This window comes from Salvelinus sp. IW2-2015, linkage group LG14 (genome assembly GCF_002910315.2).
Source record: "Salvelinus sp. IW2-2015 linkage group LG14, ASM291031v2, whole genome shotgun sequence".
Classification (NCBI taxonomy): domain Eukaryota; kingdom Metazoa; phylum Chordata; class Actinopteri; order Salmoniformes; family Salmonidae; genus Salvelinus; species Salvelinus sp. IW2-2015.
Genome location: NC_036854.1, coordinates 50,668,071 through 50,692,175, shown reverse-complemented (window position 1 = coordinate 50,692,175; position 24,105 = coordinate 50,668,071). Strand labels below are relative to the sequence as shown.

The window sequence follows — 24,105 nt, the reverse complement described above, 5'->3', positions numbered from 1 at the left end:
TCCTAGGTCCTGGCAGAGTTGTGCAGACTCAGGACAATTGAGCTTTGGAGGAATACGCAGATTTAAAGAGGAGTCCATAATTTGCTTTCTAATGATCATGATTTTTCCTCAAAGAAGTTCATGAATTTATTACTGCTGAAGTGAAAGCCATCCTCTCTTGGGGAATGCTGCTTTTTAGTTAGCTTTGCAACAGTATCAAAAAGAAATTTTTGATTGTTCTTATTTTCCTCAATTAAGTTGGAAAAGTAGGATGATCGAGCAGCAGGAGGGCTCTTCGGTACTGCACGGTACTGTCTTTCCAAGCTAGTCGGAAGACTTCCAGTTGTGTGGCGCCATTTCCGTTCCAATTTTCTGGAAGCTTGCTTCAAAGCTGGGTATTTTCTGTATATCAGGGAGCTAGTTTCTTATGACAAATGTTTTTCGTTTTTAGGGGTGCAACTGCATCTAGGGTATTGCGCAAGGTTAAATTGAGTTCCTCAGTTAGGTGGTTAACTGATTTTTTGTCCTCTGACGTCCTTGGGTAGGCAGAAGGAGTCTGGAAGGGCATCAAGGAATTTTTGTGTTGTCTGAGAATTTATAGCACGACTTTTGATGCTCCTTGGTTGGGGTCTGAGCAGATTATTTGTTGCGATTGCAAACGTAATAAAATGGTGGTCCGACAGTCCAGGATTATGAGGAAAAACATTAAGATCTACAACATTTATTCCATGGGACAAAACTAAGTCCAGAGTATGACTGTGGCAGTGAGTAGGTCCAGAGACATGTTGGACAAAACCCACTGAGTCGATGATGGCTCCGAAAGACTTTTGGAGTGGGTCTGTGGACTTCTCCATATGAATATTAAAATCACCAAAAATTAGAATATGATCTGCTATGACTACAAGGTCTGATAGGAATTCAGGGAACTCAGAGAGGAACGCTGTATATGGCCCAGGAGGCCTATAAACAGTGGCTATAAAAAGTGATTGAGTAGGCTGCATAGATTTCATGACTAGAAGCTCAAAAGACGAAAACGTCATTTTTTTTTTTGTAAATTGAAATTTGCTATCGTAAATGTTACAACACCTCCGCCTTTGCGGGATGCACGGGGGATATGGTCACTAGTTAACCAGGAGGTGAGGCCTCATTTAACACAGTAAATTCATCAGGCTTAAGCCATGTTTCAGTCAGGCCAATCACATCAAGATTATGATCAGTGATTAGTTCATTGACTATAACTGCCTTTGAAGTGAGGGATCTAACATTAAGTAACCCTATTTTGAGATGTGAGGTATCACGATCTCTTTCAATAATGGCAGGAATGGAGGAGGTCTTTATCCTAATGAGATTGCTAAGGCGAACACCGCCATGTTTAGTTTTGCCCAACCTAGGTCGAGGCACAGACACATCTCAATGGGGATGGCTGAGCTGACTACACTGACTGTGCTATTGGCAGACTCCACTAAGCTGGCAGGTTGGCTAACAGCCTGCTGCCTGGCCTGCACCCTATTTCATTGTGGAGCTAGTGGAGTTAGAGCCCTATCTATGTTTGTAGATAAGATGAGAGCACCCTCCAGCTAGGATGGAGTCGTCACTCCTCAGCAGGTCAGGCTTGGTCCTTTTGTGGGTGAGTCCAGAAAGAGGGCCAATTATCTACAAATCTATCTTTGGGAGGGGCAGAAAACAGTTTTCAACCAGCGATTGAGTTGTGAGACTCTGCTGTAGAGCTCGTCACTCCCCCTAACTGGAAGAGGGCCAGAGACAATTACTCGATGCCGACACATCTTTCTAGCTGATTTACAGGCTGAAGCTATGTTGCGCTTGGTGACCTCTGACTGTTTCATCCTAACATCGTTGGTGCCGACGTGGATAACAATATCTCTATACTCTCTACACTCGCCAGTTTTAGCTTTAGCCAGCACCATCTTCAGATTAGCCTTAACGTGGTAGCCCTGCCCCCTGGTAAACAGTGTATTGATCGGGTGATTCGTTTTAAGTCTAATACTGCGGGTAATGGAGTCGCCAATGACTAGGGTTTTCAATTTGTCAGAGCTAATGGTGGGAGCCTTCGGCGTCTCAGACCCCGCCCAGACCCCGTAACGGGAGAGTAGAGACAAGAGAAGACTCGGCCTCAGACTCCAATCGCTACCAATAGGGGAAAACCGGTTGAAAGTTTCTGTCGGCTGAATGAGCGACACCGGTTGAGCATTCCAACAGCATTTCCCTCCAGAAGCCATGAGAAAATTGTCCGGCTGCGGGGACAGTGCGGGGGGATTTATACTAACGTTACTATCTGTACTTACTGGTGGCACAGACGCTGTTTCACCCTTTCCTACACTGAAATTACCCTTGCCTAACGATTGCGTCTGAAGCTGGGCTTGCAGCATAGCTATCCTCGCCGTTAGGCGATCATTCTCCTGTATATTATGAGTACAGCGAATGCAGTTAGAAGACATCATGTTAAAGTTACTGCTTAGCTTCGGCTGTTGAAGGTGCTGACGAACCATGTCCAGATAAAGCGTCCGGAGTGAAAAAGGTGAAAAAGTTGAATGAGGGAAAAAAGTTGTGATGGAAAAACTAAAAATATAAACGTAAAGTTGTCGGCTAGCAAAGCAAAGCTAGCAAAGTAAAGTTGGCAACAAAACGCACAGCAACACGTCTGCAAATTCAAGAGGAAGTGACGTATAGGAAGGATTTCCTTACAACTCTCCATTTTGACTTACTGTAGACAAACCCTTACATTGATTGATGTACTTCTGGAAATGAAATACTATATGGGTGGACTACACATGCCCTCAGCACAACCAGAAGCTCCAAGCCAACAGAAAGGGTTTAAAGGGGCAGTCTGGGATAATATTTAGTAAAAAAAAAAAAAGATTCTACCATGAAAATATTTAAAGACATTTATTTCCTTCGGGTGAGGTAGAGCAGTGTGATCCCAGTTAAAAGATCGATGCCTCTTTAGTGAACCAAGGAACAAACTCAAACCTACTGCTCTTTTCCAGTATATTCTGAAAAGAGAGCCACCAATCTGTCAAATGTTGTCAACAGAGGTTTGACACTCTCTCTCTCTCTCTCTCGCAGCAGTTAAGGTACAAGCATTAGGGAAAATGGATTTAATTCGCTGTCCCGGGCTGGTGCGGGGGTGGTGGGAGCGGTTACTGAGGGAGGACCTTCAGATGACTGATGTGTTTTTGGAGAACCGCAGAACCGCTGGCTGGCATTGAGAGCGCTGGGTTGCGATGTTGTGCAATGCTGTTTGTCTGTGTGAAGCTGGCATGGCCCCCGTTTCTCTGCTCCTCTGCATCTGGTCGTCATTACGTAAGGAGGGGAGGGTATAAAGCAGGGTGCTGACGGGGCTGGGCCCCAGTGCCTGGATCATCATGGAGGCTGCTCTTTGGGTGTTCCTAACTTTTCTCTGTCTGCAGGGCAGCTTGCCCCAGCTCACACATGGTGCAGACTGTCATGGGACATCACAGGGGAAGAACTGTGTCAGCGGGCAGACCACCGGAGGAAAGGTAAGGGATCGGAACTTCAGGTTGTTCTGTTTTGGGGATGAGCTCCTTTGATCAGGTAGATGGAGTTGAAAAGTGTTGGTGCCGGAAAGAGAGATCCGGGGTGAGGGTTTTTTTTGTACAGATTTTATTATGTATTTAATTATTTTCATGATGAAACACGATGAAATGGCTTTTTACAAGCTATTCGAGACACTTCCCCAGACACTGCAGTAACAACATTAGCTCAGAAGCCAAAGAAAGCCAGTATGTATAGTGGTCGAGGATGTGATATTTTGAGTGGAACACTTGCATGGAGTTAAACAGAGTTACACATTCCAGTAACCTGAAAACAAAGTCTCATTGTAACCTAGTCTCCAGTCGTACTATTACCAAATGCACCCAAGAATAACCTTGATGGAACAAACTCTCTGTAGACCTTTCGTGTGGCCACAGAGCTATTTGAGCTGCCATATTTGCGGTTGACATTCTTTGTGGACATTCGCCATGCTCTGTCCAACGGAATCCTCCTCATCTGGCCAATAGATCCAGCAGATGCAGTATTTCAAATGAGGATTGTCACCCACAACATGAAAGACTTTTGAGTCTAGATGTATTTTCCGTGTGGAAGGTTTAATGTGTTTTGTGTGTAATTACACTATTACAGTGTGTGCAATTATAAACTTCAGATGTGGTTGGGCTCTCTTTTGCCCTGGGCAGCATTACTGAAGAAAACTCTTTTGAATTCAACGAGTTTATTTGCCTGTGCCTTTTTCCACCAAGGTCACAGTGAATGTGGATAACGGAACAGAATATATTACAGGGGTATTTGACGGTGCTAGCCAACAACTAGCACAGGATAAAATGGACTACCCGGAAAATTTTCATAATAACAAAATTAAAAAAAGAACAGGGCGAGTCCATGTATTGAGGGTGTGTGACCCTGAAGAGCACTCCACCTGCACTGGATTGTGGGGTGTACAAGGCTTATGTCCATATTGGACACCATATCAGTCTCAGCAGTAGTTGTTTCATTCTCAGCAGAAGTGACCTCAGGGAGCGATATGTCAATGGAGAGGATGTACACCGTGAAAGGGGAAATACAAAACTTTGTTCTAGTGAAACTTACTCCTAACTCRAACAATATGGTCACTGTTTTACCACACTCATCCTGACAGGATATGTTTTTTTATTTATTTACTTTAAGTTACTGTTATACCTGTGTAATAACAATGTAACGACGTACAAACATGTGGTAATATAAAAATGTTGTAATTGCATATGAGTTGGGTTGGGGTGTTATTACATATGTGGAATAAAGATTTTTTCTTTTTTCACGTGGTAAAACACTCTTCTCACAGAAAGAAGGGCTTGCGCGCCTAGAGCCATCTGCTGCAAGAAAGACCCAGAACCAGAAACAGCCACAGGTATATGAGCCTCCCTCTCCACAAAGACATCCTACCACAGTCTGTTCTCTATCACAGAGGGATCCCACCTTGTACTGGATTACTTCCCACTCTGGGTTGGTGTATGCATGACATATGGCTGTGTAATGATAACTTCCCAGGAGGCATTTGATTCCAATTAGACACTAAGATCAATGCAACTAAAATGCTTGTTGTCCTAAGATATTGACTATTAATATTAAATATCAATTCACCAAATTCATTGCGCACGCACGCACGCACGCACGCACGCACGCACGCACGCACGCACGCACGCACACGATGCATGTGGATTCAGTGGATAAGACATCTGCCTGATGCTCTGACTCTAGGCAGATGTCTTTGGCTGCACTTAATACAATTACATTTGCGGAAGGCATTTCATTTTTCCCAAACTGCATTAATGATTTTAATGGAATATCTTTCTTGTGCCCAACAGCGAGGAAAACTTGGGGCATTCTCTGCACTTGGTGTAAGCATTTATATAAAGACTACCAACAACTGTAATACAATACAACCAATTAGTCTACTGTAACTGTACATAGTTATACAACACTACTGTATTGCTGAAGCCACACCCTTACGGAAAAACCACGATTTCACATGTGAAATTTCCACGTTTTGCACATGAAGTTTCACATGTGAAATTTCCACGTGAATATTTTTCACATGATATTTCACAGATGCTGCAAACAAAAAAAGTGTAATTAGGATACACACACAAACAGTGCTTTTAACGTAGGGTTTGCAATTTACATATTTTACACACTTTGACATARATGGACCACAACCTCTAGTTTCATGGCATTCCGATCTTCCTGCTATGCCGCCATATCTGTGTCAATGACRSATTTCACCTGTATTRCTGCACTTTGGACTTAAGTAAAACCTCAGCTTTGTTAAAWATACACTCAAGAAAAAACATTATAGTTATCATAGTAATGCAGGAATAACATTAAAACAGAATAATATCCCCCACAAACAGTAGASAACTATTCAGAAAACCTTTAAATAGCTGAAATAAGTAATTGAAATCAATGACAGAATAGTCCGATTAACTGATAACTAAAATAGAAGTGCAGATGGCACTCTTTTGCTAAGTGCAGAGATGTATTATTGGTAATGCGTGTGCAGAGGAATGCTAGACTGTGGCGCAGCAGAGAGCTCAGCGTATCCCAGCTCCAGAGGTTGTGAGTTCAAGTCCCAGGTGGGGTCATATTGAAAAGTCAGCACTAAGTGATCATGTCAAATGTAATCATATTGTRATTAATTAAAGATTTTTTACACTATTTTAGCTGAACAGCGTACCACTTACCTTAAAAACCCACGTTTACTTGTATTATTTAACTAGGCAAGTCAGTTCAGGACAAATTCCTATTTTACAATGACGGTCTACCCCGGCCAAACGCTCCCCTAACTCGGACGACGCTGGAACAATTATGCGCCGCCCTATGGGACTCCCGATCACGGCCGGTTGTGATACAGCCCGGAATCCAGGGTCTGTAGTGATGCCTCTAGCACTGAGATGCAGTGCCTTAGACTGCTGCGCCACTCGGGAGCCCTTACATATAAAACACGTATAATTTGCAGTTACACGTGCAAAAATCGCATTTCGCTGAGTTCACAAGTTGAGCAGAAATGCTCACATGTAAAAATCAAACTCTCGTGTGGAATTGCATTTTGACGTGGAATAAAGATGTGAAAAACTATGTTGTCACATTTATTTCACAAGATCATGTTTTCGCACGCGTAGTTTCGTGTTATCACGTGTCGCACGTTTTGCTTTTACATGTCACGTTAGCACATTAACTTCACATGCGATCACATGCGGTCACATTACCACGTGAAATTCCGAGTTGTTTTTCTGTAAGGGCAGTGGCATGCATATTATGCTTTTCAGCCTTCTAAAATTGCTCCGTGTTCATCAAGAATGTAATGAATGCCTCATGTATGTCTTAAAAGATTAGGCCACTTAAGGACTTGACATCGGATGTGCCATCGGACAGACAGAAGAGACAGTTGGGGAGGAACTCCCTGCTTCCTGGGTCCTTCTCAGCCAAGGGCTTCCCCAACACACTCATCAAAGTTCAGGTAAGACCGGAGAAAGGGAAGGAGGGAGGGGAAGATAGATGAAGACGGGAGGGAGAGGTCTCAAATGATCCAATGGGGCTGTTGTGTTGTCATTTTTGCGACCCCTTAGAAACAGTGGAGTAAGCAAGAATGCGAAGGTGCACTGGAGTTTTAAAAGAATCCTGCGTTGCTTTCGTGAAGCACTTGGTGTGCTAACACACCAGTGATGGCTGGTGTCATTGTAAATAGGAGGGGCTCATTGTAATGCCTGGGGTGGAATAAATGGAACCGCATCAAACACGGTTTCCATTATTTTGATACCGTTACATTTTTCCATTCCAGTCTTTATTATGAGCCGTCTTCCCTTCACCAGCCTCCTGTGTAACATACAGTTGCCCCTTCTAGTTTCTAAATGATCCCACGGGAATGTTGTTCCTCCAGACAGAGCGGGCCAGGAGACACCTAGGCCAGTCGGGGACAAAGAAGAACAAGTATAAATCCAGAGTGGGATCCTTCTCTCTCCTCCGCAACAACAACCCCAGTGCCTCCCTACAGGTACACAACATTGCCACMACAACACAGGATCAGACCATCATATGATACTGGTCCTTATGTTAATATCAGAACTGTTTGTTTCGTGAGATCCTCAAACGTACTGATGACATGACACAGTACATGTACGGTGTCCATATTAGGACAGCCTCAGTCTAAGCAAGAGTTGCCCAAGTCTCTGAGAGGCTATCTTAGCAATGCTCGGTCGACCTGCATTCAACCTTGTGTCATTGAAGTCTTACGTCATGTCATTGTTCTTCCAGGTAACCAGAGTACGGAGGCAGGTGCAGAATGAGAGGAAGAAGGTGAAGCCAAGAGGACGACCCGGAGCATATTCCTTAATGGGAAAATACGCCGAACCCCACACAATCCCCCCTCCCATTAAAACTTCTCACGAGTCACCATCCCGGATCCGGGAGCACCCTCATCAGTAAAAAAGCTGACTAGCATAGCCTAGCATAGCGCCACAAGTAAATACTAGCATCTAAATATCATGAAATCACAAGTCCAAGACACCAGATGAAAGATACACATCTTGTGAATCCAGCCATKATTTCTGATTTTTAAAATGTTTTACAGGGAAGACACAATATGTATTTCTATTAGCTAACCACGATAGCAAAAGACACAACTTTTTTTTCCCACCATTTTTTTACTGCATAGGTAGCTATCACAAATTCGACCAAATAAAGATATAAATAGTCACTAACCAAGAAACAACTTCATCAGATGACAGTCTGATAACATATTTATTGTATAACATATGTTTTGTTAGAAAAATTTGCATATTTCAGGTATAAATCATAGTTTTACATTGCAGCCACCATCACAACTCTCACCAAAGCAACTAGAATAACTACAGAGAGCAACGTGAATTACCTAAATACTCATCATAAAACATTTATGAAAAATACACAGTGTACAGCAAATGAAAGACAAAGATCTTGTGAATCCAGCCAATATTTCAGATTTTTTAAGTGTTTTACAGCGAAAACACAATATAGCATTATATTAGCTTACTACAATAGCCAACCACACAACAGCATTGATTCAAGCCAACAYTAGCGATAACGAATAAACCAGCAAAAGATATACAATTATTCACTAACCTTCTCAAACTTCTTCAGATGAGTCCTATAACATCAAATTACACAATACATATATGGTTTGTTCGAAAATGTGCATATTTAGCGGCACAAATCGTGGTTATACAATATGAATAGTAGCCAAAATGCAAACAAAATGTCGGGAGAAATCTTGGGAGAGGCACCTAATCTAATCAATAACTAATCATAAACTTGATTAAAAAATACAGGTTGGACAGCAAATGAAAGATACATTAGTTCTTAATGCAACCGCTGTGTTAGATTTTTAAAACTAACGTTARTACGACATACAGCGTGCGTTAAAGCGAGACCGCACCGAAATTAATGGCGGAATATTAGTCTGAACAATTTCGACAGATATACGAATTAAKATCATAAATTGTTRCTACTATTTGATGAGCTTCCATCAGAATGTTGTACAAGTTGTCCTTTGTCCAGGATAATCGTTGCTCGGTTGTAGATTGTCGTCTTCAACTTTGGAATTAGCAGCAAACATTAGCCATATGGTGCAGATGTGTCCAACTCAGCATAACGCAGAACAAAGAAAATCCCAAAAATCGCAATATACTGATATAAACTGATATAACTCGGTTTAAAATAACTACATTATGATGTTTTTAACACGTATATCGAATAAAATCAGAGCCGGYTATATCTAGCGCCTATAACAACAGCTTTTCAGACCGCAATCCTGAGGTCTGTCTCGCGTCATGACGAACGTAGAAAAGATTGCACCCCCGGTTCCAAGACCTCTTGTTCGGCCTCAGATATACCTAGACACCCCATTCCAATTCTCACTGCTTACTGACATCTAGGGGAAGGCGTATGCAGTGCAAAACAGGATTGTTTGTTCCTAAAAACATTTAATTAAACAAGTGATTTGCTGAAGCGCTACTGCTTTAATAGTTCATGAACTGTACTTTATATATTCTCTTTGTAAACATATTGGTTTTACATGTATTATTTTAAAATGTTATAATATATACGTATAATGGAAACACATTGCTGAGGACAAGTATACAGTATCTTTGAAATCCCCTTTAATATTGTCTTTTATGATCTGTTGATTTACACTTTAAAAAATTTTTTTTTTACAGAATTGTATTTTTAAAAAGGTGATTCTTTGGTAATTCTGCGCATATATCAGATTCAAATGAAGTCAAAATGTAGGAGGACACTTCATGAGCGCTTGCCCCATCTTCTACATCTGCATTGCTTGCTGTTTGTACAGCGCTTTGTGACATCGGCTGATGWAAAAAGGGCTTTATAAATACATTTGATTGATAAGGCTACAGAGGTTTGTTATTTTCCAGTTTAGTCTATGACAGAGTTGGGCTTCACCTTGACAAATGGACTAGTACATTTCACTATTCCCAAAAAACAGGCTGTTCCATTAGTCCAATAAATCCCAATTCTCCCTCCCTGTTGCCCAGTGCAACACCTTGAATTCCCACACAACGGGATCTGAGAAACTGCCAGAAGTTATTCAGAAATTGTGGATTAGTGGGGTAAATGTCACTGATTCAATTACAGATGTCAGATCCCCAAATGGCACCCTATTCCCTACATAGTGCACTACCTTTGACCAGAGCACTATGGGTCCTGATCAAAAGTAGTGCGGTATGTAAGGAAGAGGGTGCCGTTTGGGCTGCAGAAAGTGAATCCCCAAGGCAAGGAGGATCAGGGGAAGAGTCTAAACTAGCAGGCAAACCTTTGTGCTGAGAGGGTGACTATTCTGTAACATTTATGGGCATTGGACCAGTTGCTAGCGGGGGYAAAAAATCCTCAAGATGTAAGACTGTGTAAGCCATCTGTTCTAGAAGTCCACCTTAATTTGGTGGAAAGAAAAAAACACTTAATTTTTTTATTCATTTCYCCAGCACTAGGAAGCTCATGACATAATTAATGGAGATGGTTTGAGTGTTTTTGCACAGAAGATAAGTCTTGAATGCCCAGCAAAGCTACTGTGTGAACGTACTGTCAGAACAAGGGCTTGGTGACTCCAGGGCAAGGATCCAAGGTGAGGTCCAAGTCTAAGGTGTCCATATTAAAACTACCTCAGTCTCAGCAGGAGGTGTTTCAGTCAATCTCTGGCATTATAGCCACAAGGTAATTGTAAATACATAAAKGTTTGTGTTGCGAAACATGCATATGAAGGAGTCCTTGCGATAATCATGATGAATTCAAAAAATGATGCGATTTACCACATATCCAAATCTTTATTTACATATCTTATGAGCATATTAAGGCAGTMTATGTCATTTTAGTTGTAAATTACTCAATTTTATTGAATCGAACAACACGATACCCCATTTTGTTAGCGTCATCTGTAGTCCAGCAGACAACACTTGTTCTACCTGATCTTCATACCATAATACAGTAGACTGCTAGTAGACTGCTATTCCCCCACAATCACATTAAGGCAGAACAAGAGTTGATCATGATCATGTTTTAGATATGCAAATCTCAGAATCTCTGTATGTGGAGATCTACGATTGGCACCCACAGTGACTTGTAGGCGAGACTGGCCTGTCAATCAATCGCCGTAGCTCCCGTGACAGATGAAGCTCCTTCACYGCACTATTAATCTGTGTTAATTAAAACCTCTATTAACCCTTCAGTTACCCCTGCGGTCTGTCTGAGGTCTGCCTGTGTGTTAACCCATCCTGTTAACCCCTGCAAGACCTCACAGCTTGGCCTGGGCTTTCCTCATCTGGTCCCTGAGCTCCAAATGGGCGATGGACGACATGTGCACCTCGTCTGGCCCGTCTGCTATGCGCAGAGTCCTGGCGTACGCATACCTGTGGAGGGACAAATGGGTCGTGTTTATTATGCACCAAACGGAAGAAAAGGGACTGAGACAGGGAGGCACTACCGGAACATGTCCGATAAGAAACGCTTGTTTTCGCTTCAAAACGTTTTGGTACATTTTGCTGGAGTGTGCACTGATGAATGAACCATTGTCATACTCCATCTGAACAATAACAATAATTATTTAGAACATACTGTAGCTGATTCCGGTGATACAGCAGCATCCTTAACATGCAATAGAACAGTGTATGGCTTAAGACATCATAGAGACAGTTAAATACCCTGTAGCCTTGAGGTGAGTGAGTGAAAGTGAGTGAGTGAGTGAAAGTGAGTGAGTGAGTGAGTGAGTGAGTGAGTGAGTGAGTGAGTGAGTGAGAGAGAGAACTTGGCCAGATGAAAGTGTCATGTCTTCTGACAATTGACTCTATTAGTACTGTAGTTTGCACTTGAGACACAAATGGTAATTGATCATTGATATTCAAAGCCATTTCCCTATGTTTTCCCCTCTTCTTCCCCATTGCCTGTGTCCATCTTCCATTGTAAGCGTTGAGCTGCCACCCATCACTGTCTGCGTGGCTGATGCTCAGTGGCAGATTGCCTGCCTGTCGACCTTGTGAGAAAGCATTTTTCCATCTCACAGTGTTTGTCTGCTGTGACTTGGGCTGTTGTGGTGACCATATTACCGCCACGCCGGCAGTCATGAGTCATGACCATTGTAAAATTCCACGTGACCGCTGAGTCACGGTAATCTCCTTTTATGCACTCTGGACATGCGTTGGCAGTATCCAACTGGCTATCGCTAATGTCCTGGTACTCAGCGCTCCGTTGTCCCTCTAATCACTCTGACATCAATGCAAATGCAATCAAAAATCGAATCAAACACTTTTCATCGAAACAGTATCCTGCTTTTAAAACTCACCTCACTGTGATGATTCATTTGAGGAAAGAATTTCAACAACAAGGTTGAAACTGAGTGGAAAACATGGTCGTTGTGGGTGTTGTTTCGAAGCCTAACAACGAAATGGACAGCGCTTTCTAAGGTGATGATTAAAGGTGCAATATGCAGCAATTGCTCTGCCATTTCCTGGTTGTTACAATTCGAATAGTTTGCCTAATTTCTGGACAAAACAAGCAAGTATGGTGTAGAGAATCATTGTACCATCTAAACTGCTGTGAAATATATTTTACTTAAGAAAAAATATCGTATTTTCAGCTGTTTGAAGCTGGTGTATAAAACCGAAAGTAAAAGACGCAAAAAAGGAAATAGCACACATAGAACAGATCTACTGCTTCTTAGACTTGCATTCAATGAGAATGACAGATCTATAACTCAAAATTCTATGTGAATTTGTTCGGGTAGCCCAAAAAATGACATATTGCGGCTTTAATTCAAAACACCCATACGCATATTACAGCTTAAAATAATGATTGTGCAGTTATACAATACATAGCCTACAGCATATTACACACAGCAGAAAACCACGAAACAAAACTGATTTAAGATGTCTTTGGTACAACTTTCTAACCACGAGTCTGGGAGAAAAGTATAGGCCTAGGCGATGCTGTTGGTTCATTGATCGTGCAGGGCGGCTTACAGAGATACCCTACAATTATACTACATTTATATTTCATTTTGTTTAGCCTAGTAATAGGGCAATTTTTATATTTTAATAGGCTGACACAATACCGTTAGCTACAGAATATCTCACCCCTGTGCGTTTCTATATCCTCTTCTCTCCCTTTCATTCCTTTCTCCAGCACGCAGAACYAGTGGCTGTCAACGGTTTAATMAAATATGTTTTGTTGTGAAAACTAGCGATGTTCCCAAAAAGATTTCACTTTTTTTCCCCAAATTAAGCACTGGGTAGCTGCAGTAACCGGGTCAGAGAGTCCATGGCATACAGAGTTTGGGCGGAATGTCATCTGTCGCGCAGCGAGAGGCCTCATGTTCCTCAAACAGTGGTTGATGCGTGAAGTGAAATACATTTTTTATAAGCCCAGACATTTCTATATTCAATCCCGTGTGAAAGCAGCGTTTTGATGGTTGCCAAAAGAAATGGGGAGGATCACAGCTGCTACTACGTGTATTTCTCAGCTGTTCATATTAAACACATGCTCCGCTATAAAAACCAAAGTAGCCTACACCACATCAGTGAAAAACTAACCGGAGGGAAAGCGGTAACCATTCGCTACGGAGGACATGTCTTTTTTCTCCTGCCCAWTTGATAATAGGCCATTCTAAATCGAAACAAATTTCCCATATTAGTGAAGACAGGACTATATTGAGAATAGACTGATAGGTGAAAATATGATCACTTTTTGAGAGAACAGCGTGTGCAGGCTGAGGCAAGGAACAGAGCGCAAGKTTTTTTAGCGAATTTCTCAAATCATCAATAGCCTAAAGTCGCATCATGCAGCCCATATATTTTTGGATTTCTAAGACATTCTAAGGTTTGTATCATTCACAACTAAAGTTGCCAAATAACTCTGAATCTAGCATATAGGYCCTGTTTCAAATGATCACTTTTACGCTCAACATAGCCACTTCATATGCGCACTCGCTCCGGAATGGGAAAAATATCCTGTCTATTTTATTCAGCTAAGTTCAATTATATTCTTCTTAATATAAAATKATTTAATATAAAATAATGGCATATCTTGTCTGCATATCTTGTCTGCTAAATGAACAAGCCTACAGCCTATGGCCTGGTTCATAGCCAGARAACATACAGTAGACCAACTCAAAATATGTTCTTCTGAAATACATTTTCTTCATATTGTAACGACCCTGGGTTTATAAGCGCGGAAATCGACTTTTGCTTTTGCYGAGATGCTAAACGTCCTTATGTTAAATTAACGGTCAATTACCGTGAGACCGGCAGTCTTTTGCATGACAATAACAGGCTGCCAAAATGTCATGACGCCACAGTCCTAGCTACAACCGTAGACATTTTCTGAGGAAGCGGGCGAGAGGACAGGTAAATTGTGACATTGTAATGTGCAGCACTGCAGCACCGCCTGGCAGTGTCTGGATCAAAACAAACCAGGGTCATAAGGAACCAGCTGTATCGCTAAATGACAATTGATAAAAGTTTGCTTTGAATGATTCTAATGAAGCTAAAAATCAATACTGATCTATCAAAAAACAACAAAGCAGTCACCTCAGTTAAAAAACAAGACTAAACTAGCTAAATGACAGCTACTTACATCTGAGCGAGGGGGAAGTCTSCAGATACACCCGCAGCCCCAAACACCTGGATGGCAGTGTCCACTACCTTACACACCATCCTGCCAGCAACCACCTTGATCATGGCAATCTACAAGAGACCATTATGAAGAAATTAACAAGGGGAACCAGTAACACTTAAGGTTCATGAAATGCAATACTACATAGGGAATAGGGGTTCCATTCGGGAAACAGGCTGGGCGAGCCACGCGTCCCAGAAAGAACCTGGCTGGTGGCGTGTTCAGTGTTGCCGGGGGCTTTGATCATCCACCCCTGGGACATCTTTGTGCCTGGAAGAGATATCTCATATTTCTCAGAAACAGCACCTGGCCTTTAGATGAGAATCTCTGGATTAATGGGAGCGTTAGGGAGAATCACAGCGTGTTATTCAAGAAACAAGGTATTCCAGGACACCACTCCTTGTCATAACTCCTTACACTGATGGTGGTGGGGTGTGTGTGTGTGTGTGTGTGCTGCTGTGACAGCTACAAGCAGGACATCAGGCGGTTTGGAGCCGAGCGTAAACTGAGTGCTACTCACAGCCCTGCAGGATTCGGCATTTAGGGAAAATCTCCACGCCGTGAAACTGATGGAACACAGGCAGGGGTGTGGCGGGATTGACACACACACACACACACACACACACACACACACACACACACACACACACACACACAGGAACTCTAGGATAATGGCGAAAGGTTGTTAACATAGTGCTGTATAGCCACTAATTGAATAGGCCTCAGGTTCTCCTGTTCCATTTGCACAGCTATTCCAAGCTATTTCAACTACTGATGACTCACTGTACATGGTACTGAAACATTATCAACAGAAAAGGCCAATGTATTTCGTAGCATTCCATTCCCTTGATTACATGAGTAGAATAAGTATTACATTATTTGCTTAGCTCTGATCCCGGCTGTTACGTGCGGGTTGCTGATGCTGAGCCTCGTCTGTGTCAGCAATCCGTGCGTAACGCCCTGGATCAGAGCTACTATTTGTCCAACCCTACAGTATCGTGTCTGTGAGGGGATGTGATATGATAGGAGATGTGAGTGACAGCTCTGTATTCCTGTAGTCACTCCTTAGTCCATCTCTGTTCTGACCTCAGACACGGGTCACGCTGTCACAATGAGTTTGCCATGTCTTTCTCGCTGTCGTCTCCCGCGTCCCCCTTATCAGATTAAACGTGGGGGCGCTGGCTCGGCCCTTCCCTACCCTCGCTCCTTCACTCACCTCATGGAGTGCATCCCAAATGGAACCCTATTCCCTATATGGTGCACTTCTTTTCATCGGGGCCCACAAGGCTCTGGTCAAAAGTAGTGCACTATGTAGGGAATACAGTAGGGGGCCATTTGGGATGCAAATATGTACTAATCTACCCTCGGGTCTCTCATCCCTCCATCTCCACTATTCTCCATTCACCTTATCCTCACCTCTCCTGTCAGTGTACCTCAGTTCAGCTCTCGCGTCAGGCTGATATCATGTCAATCATATTGTAGAGTCCTATTATGTGAGATACTGCGGGTGACTCTTCACCTCTGTGTGTCCCTTGGTTGGTTTTCGAGTTCGGATAGGGACAGGCCAGCTCGGAATACAACCTAGTGTGTGTGTGTGTGTTTGTGTGTTTGTATGACAGATCTGAAAGCCTCTGTGTATGCACAGTGACTAATAATACAGATGTGACATGAGAGCCATATCAGGCTGACCTTTATAAGCAGGAAGCAGACAGCTGTAATTCATATTTACAGCCCATTGACATTCTGACGTTTTCAGACACACATTTACATAACCAGGCGGTCTGTTTCAAGCAGGCACAGTCTTTACGCCATATTACATTCAGAACTGTCACATAACAGTTAGGGAGACAATTACGCGGTTTGTTCTGCTAATGAGGTGTGTGTGTGTCACCTGTTTCCGGGCGCTCCTGCTGCCCAGTGTGTCCAGAGAGTGAGCAGCATGCAGGGTCAGTAGGCGAGCCTGGTCTATTGCCAGGCGACACTCTGCTATCCAGTGGGCCACAACCTCCTGGACACAGACATACAGCACAGCCAGTAAGTCAGACATTCACAGAGGCAGACAGATATTCAGACATTTAAGCAGACAGACAGACAGACAGCGAATAGAGAGACAGAGAGAGAGGGAGCAAATAGACCAGATACAGACAGACAGAAAGAGACAGCGAGAGAGAGCAAATAGACCAGATACAGACAGACAGAAAGAGACAGAGAGAGAGCAAATAGACCAGATACAGACAGACAGACACAGAGACACAGACAGACAGACAGACTCACTCAATCACAACGTACAGCTCATGAAACGTTTTGACAGTAACTCCATTGGACCTCTAGGTCTCAGCAATTAAGCGGTTTATCGAGCAATGTGATTCCTTCAATTGAATAAAAACTTGATAAGATAAAATACATTTCCCAATAGTGAGTTATTAGGGTTTCTCTACAGTTGTACAGTCGCTGTGCTGTGGGCATCTGCACTGGCTAAGCAGCGCACACATCCAGTGATTCCAAATGCAACAACATTAGCATATTTCACTTGGCAACAACAGCACTAAAAGCCTTAGCACGGCATAAATCCTCATTTTATACACTCAATATTTCTAATCCTCACACTGTAAAGTTTTCATTTGCCACTGTCAGACAAACTCCCTGTGCCAGGGTATCGAGCACTAAGAAATTCCCATCACTACCCCTTTGTCAGCTTAGCGCTAGCTAGATTTCAAAATGTTTAAGATAAACTTGACACGGCAGAGCCCTGAGCACCATTACGTTTCTCAGCTCCGACGCAGACAAATCTGACAGCGGCGGCGTCCTCAATGGCACCCTATTCCCTACGTAGTGCACTACTTTTGACCAGAGCGCTAATGCTAGTCCCTATGTAGGAAATAGAGTGCCATTTGGGACTCAGCGGTGGCATCTCTGAGGAGATTAATCCCATCGGCTGTCACTAAAATGATGGATGCTTGCTGAGTCACTACTATTGGCCCAGACTCTGCCATGGGAGCACATTAAGACAGGAAATAGTGCTGAGTATGACCTGATGCCTGTTCTGATGCCCCACTATGACCAGGGAGTCCCAAATGGCACCTTATTTCCTATGTAGTGCACTACTTTTGAGCAGGGCCCATAGAGACACTGATTTATTAAGAAGAGAATATTCCGGGGACAGGCGAGATCAATCTGATATATCAGAATAAGCTGCTGGCACAGAGAAGTCAGGGAGCAGCACTTTTGTTGAACAAAAGATCATGGCTAGACCGATGCGGAGCCAGAGTTGAACTGGGTACTATCACTCTGACTGTGTACAGCGACGAAAGCCCATAACCATTAGGAATGTCGCTCCACGATGCCCTGTACAGTTATGATGATGTACACACACTCACCAGTCTCGTGGACAGACTACGTCACATAAATGGTATGTTAACGTCTGTCAAATGACTGTGGGATAACATACACACACCAACCCCCCCCCACCCAACACACTCACATGCTGGTAGAGTTTCTTGCCAAAGGTTTGTCTATGCGCAGCACGTTGGCACAGCAGCTCCAGTGCCCATTCAGCAGATCCTACGGCCCTCATACAGTGGTGCAGTCTGCCAGGACCGAGACGACCCTGGGCTATCTCAAAGCCTCGGCCCTCACCTGCACGGGGACAGACACACAGACAGTATTACAGACCATTACTGTCAACTGTCTTTTACAGGTACCGCATCTCCCCGTTAGTTCTATAGATAAGCAAGCTTTAGCCGACGATTGCTAAAGTGAAGTTGTAGTGGCATGGTTTGGCAGAAAACAAAACCATGCATTACAGTTTCTCCTGGCCTACAGACTGTTTTCAGGGTGACATTAAGTTGTAAAATACTGAACTTCCCCTTTAAGGGTCATGCACAGTGTGTACACAGTGGATCATACTAGATTCAGCTGCGGGCAGATTTTTTCTTGAGCGGATGGTCAATCTGTAGACTGCAAATTGACAGCAAGAATCCCAAACAGATGTAATATTTGACAAAACAATTACAATGTCAAACCTTGCTTGCATTTGCATACGATCACATCATATTATGTGTGCAAATACTGTACTTGGGAACAGATTACAATCACTTGGGACTGATTTCCTGGTGTTTTTACAGTGTTTTATGTCCAACAATGAAAATTCTCAACGAAAAACTTGAGGGGGGGCAAAAGGGGGGGCAAAATAAAACCACCAGTTGGGGAACCCAGTGATAGAGCATGTATACCCTGTGTCAACAACGTTAGGATTGCGTATCTTACCCAAAAGAATGTTGGACGCAGGCACACGCACGTTGTCAAAGTGGATCTCAAAATGTCCGCCGTGAATGGCATCTGATACAACAGATCATAGGAAATCACAGAGAGAGATGAACGACTGAGGTTACTGTACATAACAGCATGTTTTATGTGCATAGAAAGCCTGATCCAATCAAATCAAGGCTGCGTCCCGAATGACACCCTTTCCCCCATACAGTGCACATAGGCAATAGGGTTCAATTTGGGACGCACCCAACAGTATGGGGAATGAGTAATCTGCCTATTCAGATACAATAAATGACCAAAAGTATGTGGACACTGGCTCATCAAACATCTCATTCCAAAATCATGGGCATTAATATGGAGTTGGTCCCCCCTTTGCTGCTATAACAGCCTCCGCTCTTCTGGGAAGGTTTTCCACTAGATCATTGCTACGGGGACCACAAGAGCATTAGTGAAGTTGGGCACTGATGTTGGGCGATAAGGCCTGGCTCGCAGTCGGTGTTCCAATTCATCCCAAAGGTGTTCGATGGGGTTGAGGAACAGGGCTCTGTGCAGGCCAGTCAAGTTGTTCAAAACAGATCTCGACAAACCATTTCTGTATAGACCTCGTTTTGTGCATGGAGTCATTGTCATGCTGAAACAGGAAAGGGCCTTCCCCAAACTGTAGCCACAACGTAGGAAGCACAGAATCGTCTAGAATGTAATTGTATGCTGTAGTGTTAAGATTTCCCTTCACTGGAACCAAGGGGCCTAGCCCGAACCACGAAAACCAGCCCCAGACCATTATTCCTCCTCCACCAAACTTTACAATTGGCACTATGCATTTGGGCAGGTAGCGTTCTCCTGGCATCCGCCAAACCCAGATTTGTCCGTCGGAATGATAGATGGTGAAGCGTGATTCATCACTCCAGAGAACTCGTTTCCAATGGCGGCGAGCTTTACACCCCTCCAGCCGACGCTTGGCATTGGGCATGAGGATCTTACGCTTGTGTGCAGCTGCTTGGCCATGGAAACCCATTACATTAAGCTCCCAACGAACCGTTCCTGTGCTCACATTGCTTCCAGAGGCAGTTTTGGAACTCGGTAGTGAGTATTGCAACAGAGGACAGACGATTTTTTACGCGCTATGCGCTTCAGCACTCGGCGGTCCCGATCTGTGAGCTTGTGTGGCCTACCACTTCGCGGCTGAGCCGTTGTTGCTCCTAGATGTTTCCACTTCACAATAACAGCACTTACAGTTGACCGGGTCAGCTCTAGCAGGGCAGAAATTGGACWAGCTGACTTATTGGAAAGGTGGCATCCTATGACGGTGCCATGTTGGAAGTCATGGAGCTATTCAGTAATGCCATTCTACTGCTAATGTTTGTCTATGGAGATTGCATGRCTCTGTGCTCGATTTTATACACCTGTCAGCAACAGGTGTGACTGAAATAGCAAAATCCACTAAGTTGAAGGGGTGTCCACATACTTTTGTATATATAGTCTATGAGGGGAAAATATCCTACCGTCCTGTCCAAATACGGTCAACGGTCTGATCACGTTCACACCAGGGGTGTCCAGTGGGACCAGGATCATACTGTGCTGACCGTGTCTGGAACACAAAACGACCTCACAACCGGAGCTGCATAGATCTGAGCTGACCATATTCATACTACAGATAAATAACCCTTACAGTACAGTACCAATGTCAGTAACACAGAGACATAAAGACCATGACCTAGCCTCTAAAACTGACAACTTTCCCAGTCAGCTACAGTTGGAGGAAAGAGAGAGAGAGAGAGAGAGATAGCATAGTTAGCCGGATCATACGTTTTCTATTTCATTCCTATTCTCTTTTCTCTGATGCCAAGGTCGTTGCTGACTGGGAGGCAGACGCTGCTGTCAGAGGAGAAGAGAGGAGAGGGGGCAGCAGCAGAAGTGTAGGGAGAAGGCAAGCTCTGAATCTTAATAAGCCAGAAACTTCCACGAAGAAGAGAGAGGTGAAACTCCTAAATTATAAATTAGGTGGAGTTAGAGCTGATTCACGATGAGCTTTCGGGCACAAAATGGTAACCATGGCATCACCCAGGTGGGCACTACAGAGGGGTAGTGGAGGAAGTGAGTCAGCCAAACAAACCTGCTGAGCTGGGTGTGATTACAGTCTACACTCTGTCCCAGGACTAACTGAGCATGATGGGAAAAGCATGTTTCCTTCCCTTTCTGGCTCTCTCTTTCTCATCAGCCCTGTGGTTGCCAACAGGAGCTAGGCGTGGATGAGTCTGCCGTGCTGCTGTAGCAACTGAGATCTGAGAGACTTCCCGTCTAGTAACAAAGCTTAAAACAAGGATGGGGTTGATACTCACAGTTAACTGACTGTAACGTTATAAACTTCGCCCGTCTGGCTTAACGTAAGCACTGAAGTGAAAATGACAGACGATCTATCAAGAACATCTATGATAAATGTCTTGTTTTATGTGGTGGAAGAGGAGTGCATCACCTAGGTTACTAGGCGGTGGCGCTGGATTTTTACGGTGCACCGTTTATTGGCCAACACACCTCACTGAGGTAGAGGGGATGAGCCTTTTCCAGTAACTGGGTGGCGAGTGAAAGAAAGAGAGAGAGAGAGAGAGAGAGAGAGACAGGGAGAAAAAGAGAAAGCAAGGGAGAGCTGGTGAGGTGAACAGACAGCGAGAAAGACAGAGAGAGAGAAAGACAGAGAGGAACCTGTCTCTACTTTTCCAGAGAGAGAGATAAGGAGAAGGCGTTTAAGGAGAAACAGATGACGTGGAAGAGAACACACAGTTCTGATTACTGACGCTAATTAGAGGTCTGAATCCTGGTAGGGGACAACACAGTCCGTGTCTCAAATGGCACCCTATTCCCTAAATAGGCTAGTGCACTACTTTTGACCAGGGTCCATAGGGCTCCGGTCAAAAGTAGTGCACTATATAGGGAATAGGGTGCCATTTGGCACATGACCGCAGACTTWAGGAGAGACCGGAATAAATGGGAACTGGGGGTAGGTTAGAATTTATCTCCCTCTAGCTTGCTGTCCTTCTCTCTCTCTCCTTTTCTCGCTTTCATGTCCCAATCTGTGCCKCATCCTAGCTATGGGGTCATCTGTGCACCACTGCAATAGAAACACAGGAAGCATTCTCCACAGCATTGTGAATGTCATCATCCTCAACGACTGAAAGAGAACCTTACGTCAACGGCTCTGCTGAAATAATATGGACCTCAAGGTCACACCGAGGTCTCTGAGCCACAGAACCGTGTCCTTGGCCAAGCTCAACTATATGTTATTGTTCCACAGGTGCCAGAAACACCTTTTTCATTCAAGACTAAATCTGGGACTGGACATAAATGGAGAGCGGATTCCAGCAGAGGCTGGTTGGCAGGAGGAGAGCAGTGTGTATTGAATTTGGAAAGTCATAAATGGCTGTTTGAATAGCACATAGTGGGTGGTTTAGAGATGGCTGCCAAGGCAGATAAATCATTCGGAGGTGTTAGTTGGAACTAAACACACACACACACACACACACACACACACACACTTCTGTATAAAGCCTTCTCACAACAGGACTTAAAAGCATCAAATTTTACCCCAATCGGACGATTGATTTCCTTCCGACTACACATGAGCCAGGGGTTTGGATCCAGAATACAAAACTAAACAAATTATTTTTTCTATCCTATCAGCTTCTTCTTTGCACTAATATCCCACCAGGAGGCTGTCTGAGAACAGTGCCCAACAGACAGAAACACAGTATGGAATAAAAGCAATACAAAACTTAACCAAATACATTTCATCAGCATTGTTACTGAATGCAAACAACACATCTGTTGACATAAGTGCACCCCACGATATCTGGAATGATCCCTATACTAAGGGCTGTGTACCCGACACTTCAATGGACTCCGGACACAGTTTGTGACATGACCGTGTAGTGTAACGTACCTGTTTTGAGTGTTATTCGACGTGCTCTTGCACATCACGATAGCCACCTTGCACTTTGGGTTACCAGCACCTGGAGGAACAGTCAGACGTTGTTAAATCAGATGTTAGATCAACGTTAAAACAACATTAAAACAATAAACTCCTCTACCCTATAGGAGTGGCCCTAAACCAAAATAGATGATTTATTCTCAGCTTGGGACGTTTGGACATATAAACCAGTAAGCAAATATTTTCACACTCCCAGAATATACAATCCATGATTATTTTCAGTATAGTGGACGATAGACTCAGTGTTCCTTCTGTCGAGCGTGGATGGAGCTACAAACAGACAGGTAGAGTCTGGCTGCGTCCAAAATGCAACCACATTTGAAAAATATTTTATTTTATTTAACTAGGCAAGTCAGTTAAGAACACACTCTTATTTACAATGACGGCCTAGGAACAGTGGGTTAACTGCCTTGTTCAGGGGCAGAATGACAGATTTTTACAGTGTCAGCTTGGGGATTCGATCTAGCAACCTTTCGGTTACCGGCCCAACGCTCTAACCACTAGMCTACCTGCCTCCACTATTTAGTGCACTACTTTTAACCAGGGTCCAAGTAGTGCGCTATATAGGGAAAAGGGTGCCATTTGGGATGCAAGCCTCTAAGTATTCCCAGCTGGAACCGCATCCATTTSATCTACACAGTACAGTTCTATTTGACACGTTTCTGTTTCCCTTCTGATGCTTTAACTTGTTTCTAAACTACACAAGCTTCTCCATCACCACTGAACTCTTTATGGTTTAGCTGGTGTGAGCGTGTTATTGATTGTGAAGAGATTTTTACMATGGCAGAGTACGTGATCCTCATCATACGGCTTCACTGTAATATTATCACAGTAAAGTCAATGGAAACACTGATGAGATGGGGAACAGCCACTAGAGGGAGATATCTATCCTTCCTCTTACTACAAATATCTTTTTTTTTTTTACCTTTATTTTAACAGGAAAGATCTATTGAGACCTAAGACTCTTTTTGAAATGCGCCCTGCATAATACAACATAAATATACACATTATACAATACATATACACATATATATCAGTGGAGAATGCTGAGGGGAGAATGGCTTATAATAATGAAAACCATGTTTTTGATACCAATTTATTTACTCCATTCCAGCCATTATTATGAGCCGTTCTCCCCTCAGCAGCCTCCA

At 43.4% G+C, this 24,105-nt stretch overlaps 2 protein-coding genes across 3 annotated transcripts in view; one reads left to right on the top strand and one right to left on the bottom strand.

The window, feature by feature from the left end:
- The first annotated feature begins 3,334 nt into the window (after nucleotides 1–3,334).
- LOC111972601 (uncharacterized) lies at nucleotides 3,335–8,249 on the top strand. The gene is made up of 6 exons (XM_023999614.2): nucleotides 3,335–3,497; nucleotides 4,835–4,900; nucleotides 5,358–5,390; nucleotides 6,881–7,009; nucleotides 7,430–7,543; nucleotides 7,804–8,249. The coding sequence occupies exons 1-6, from the start codon at nucleotides 3,363–3,365 to the stop codon at nucleotides 7,972–7,974; spliced, it is 648 nt and encodes a 215-aa protein (XP_023855382.1). The 5' UTR covers nucleotides 3,335–3,362; the 3' UTR covers nucleotides 7,975–8,249.
- Nucleotides 8,250–11,095: 2,846 nt separating this feature from the next.
- Nucleotides 11,096–24,105, bottom strand: part of acad11 (acyl-CoA dehydrogenase family, member 11) — a 50,538-nt gene continuing 37,528 nt past the window's right edge. The window contains exons 14-21 of one of the 2 annotated variants that reach the window (XM_024000433.2): nucleotides 22,907–22,976; nucleotides 20,475–20,560; nucleotides 18,970–19,041; nucleotides 18,185–18,339; nucleotides 16,595–16,711; nucleotides 14,665–14,774; nucleotides 11,311–11,447; nucleotides 11,177–11,266 (exon numbers count right to left, since the gene is read on the bottom strand). In XM_024000433.2, coding sequence (XP_023856201.1) covers nucleotides 11,333–11,447; nucleotides 14,665–14,774; nucleotides 16,595–16,711; nucleotides 18,185–18,339; nucleotides 18,970–19,041; nucleotides 20,475–20,560; nucleotides 22,907–22,976 — 725 coding nt within the window. In that variant the 3' untranslated portion in view covers nucleotides 11,177–11,266; nucleotides 11,311–11,332. Of the gene's footprint in view, nucleotides 11,448–14,664; nucleotides 14,775–16,594; nucleotides 16,712–18,184; nucleotides 18,340–18,969; nucleotides 19,042–20,474; nucleotides 20,561–22,906; nucleotides 22,977–24,105 lie in introns of both variants that reach the window. The other variant, XM_070446717.1, reaches the window with a different exon arrangement.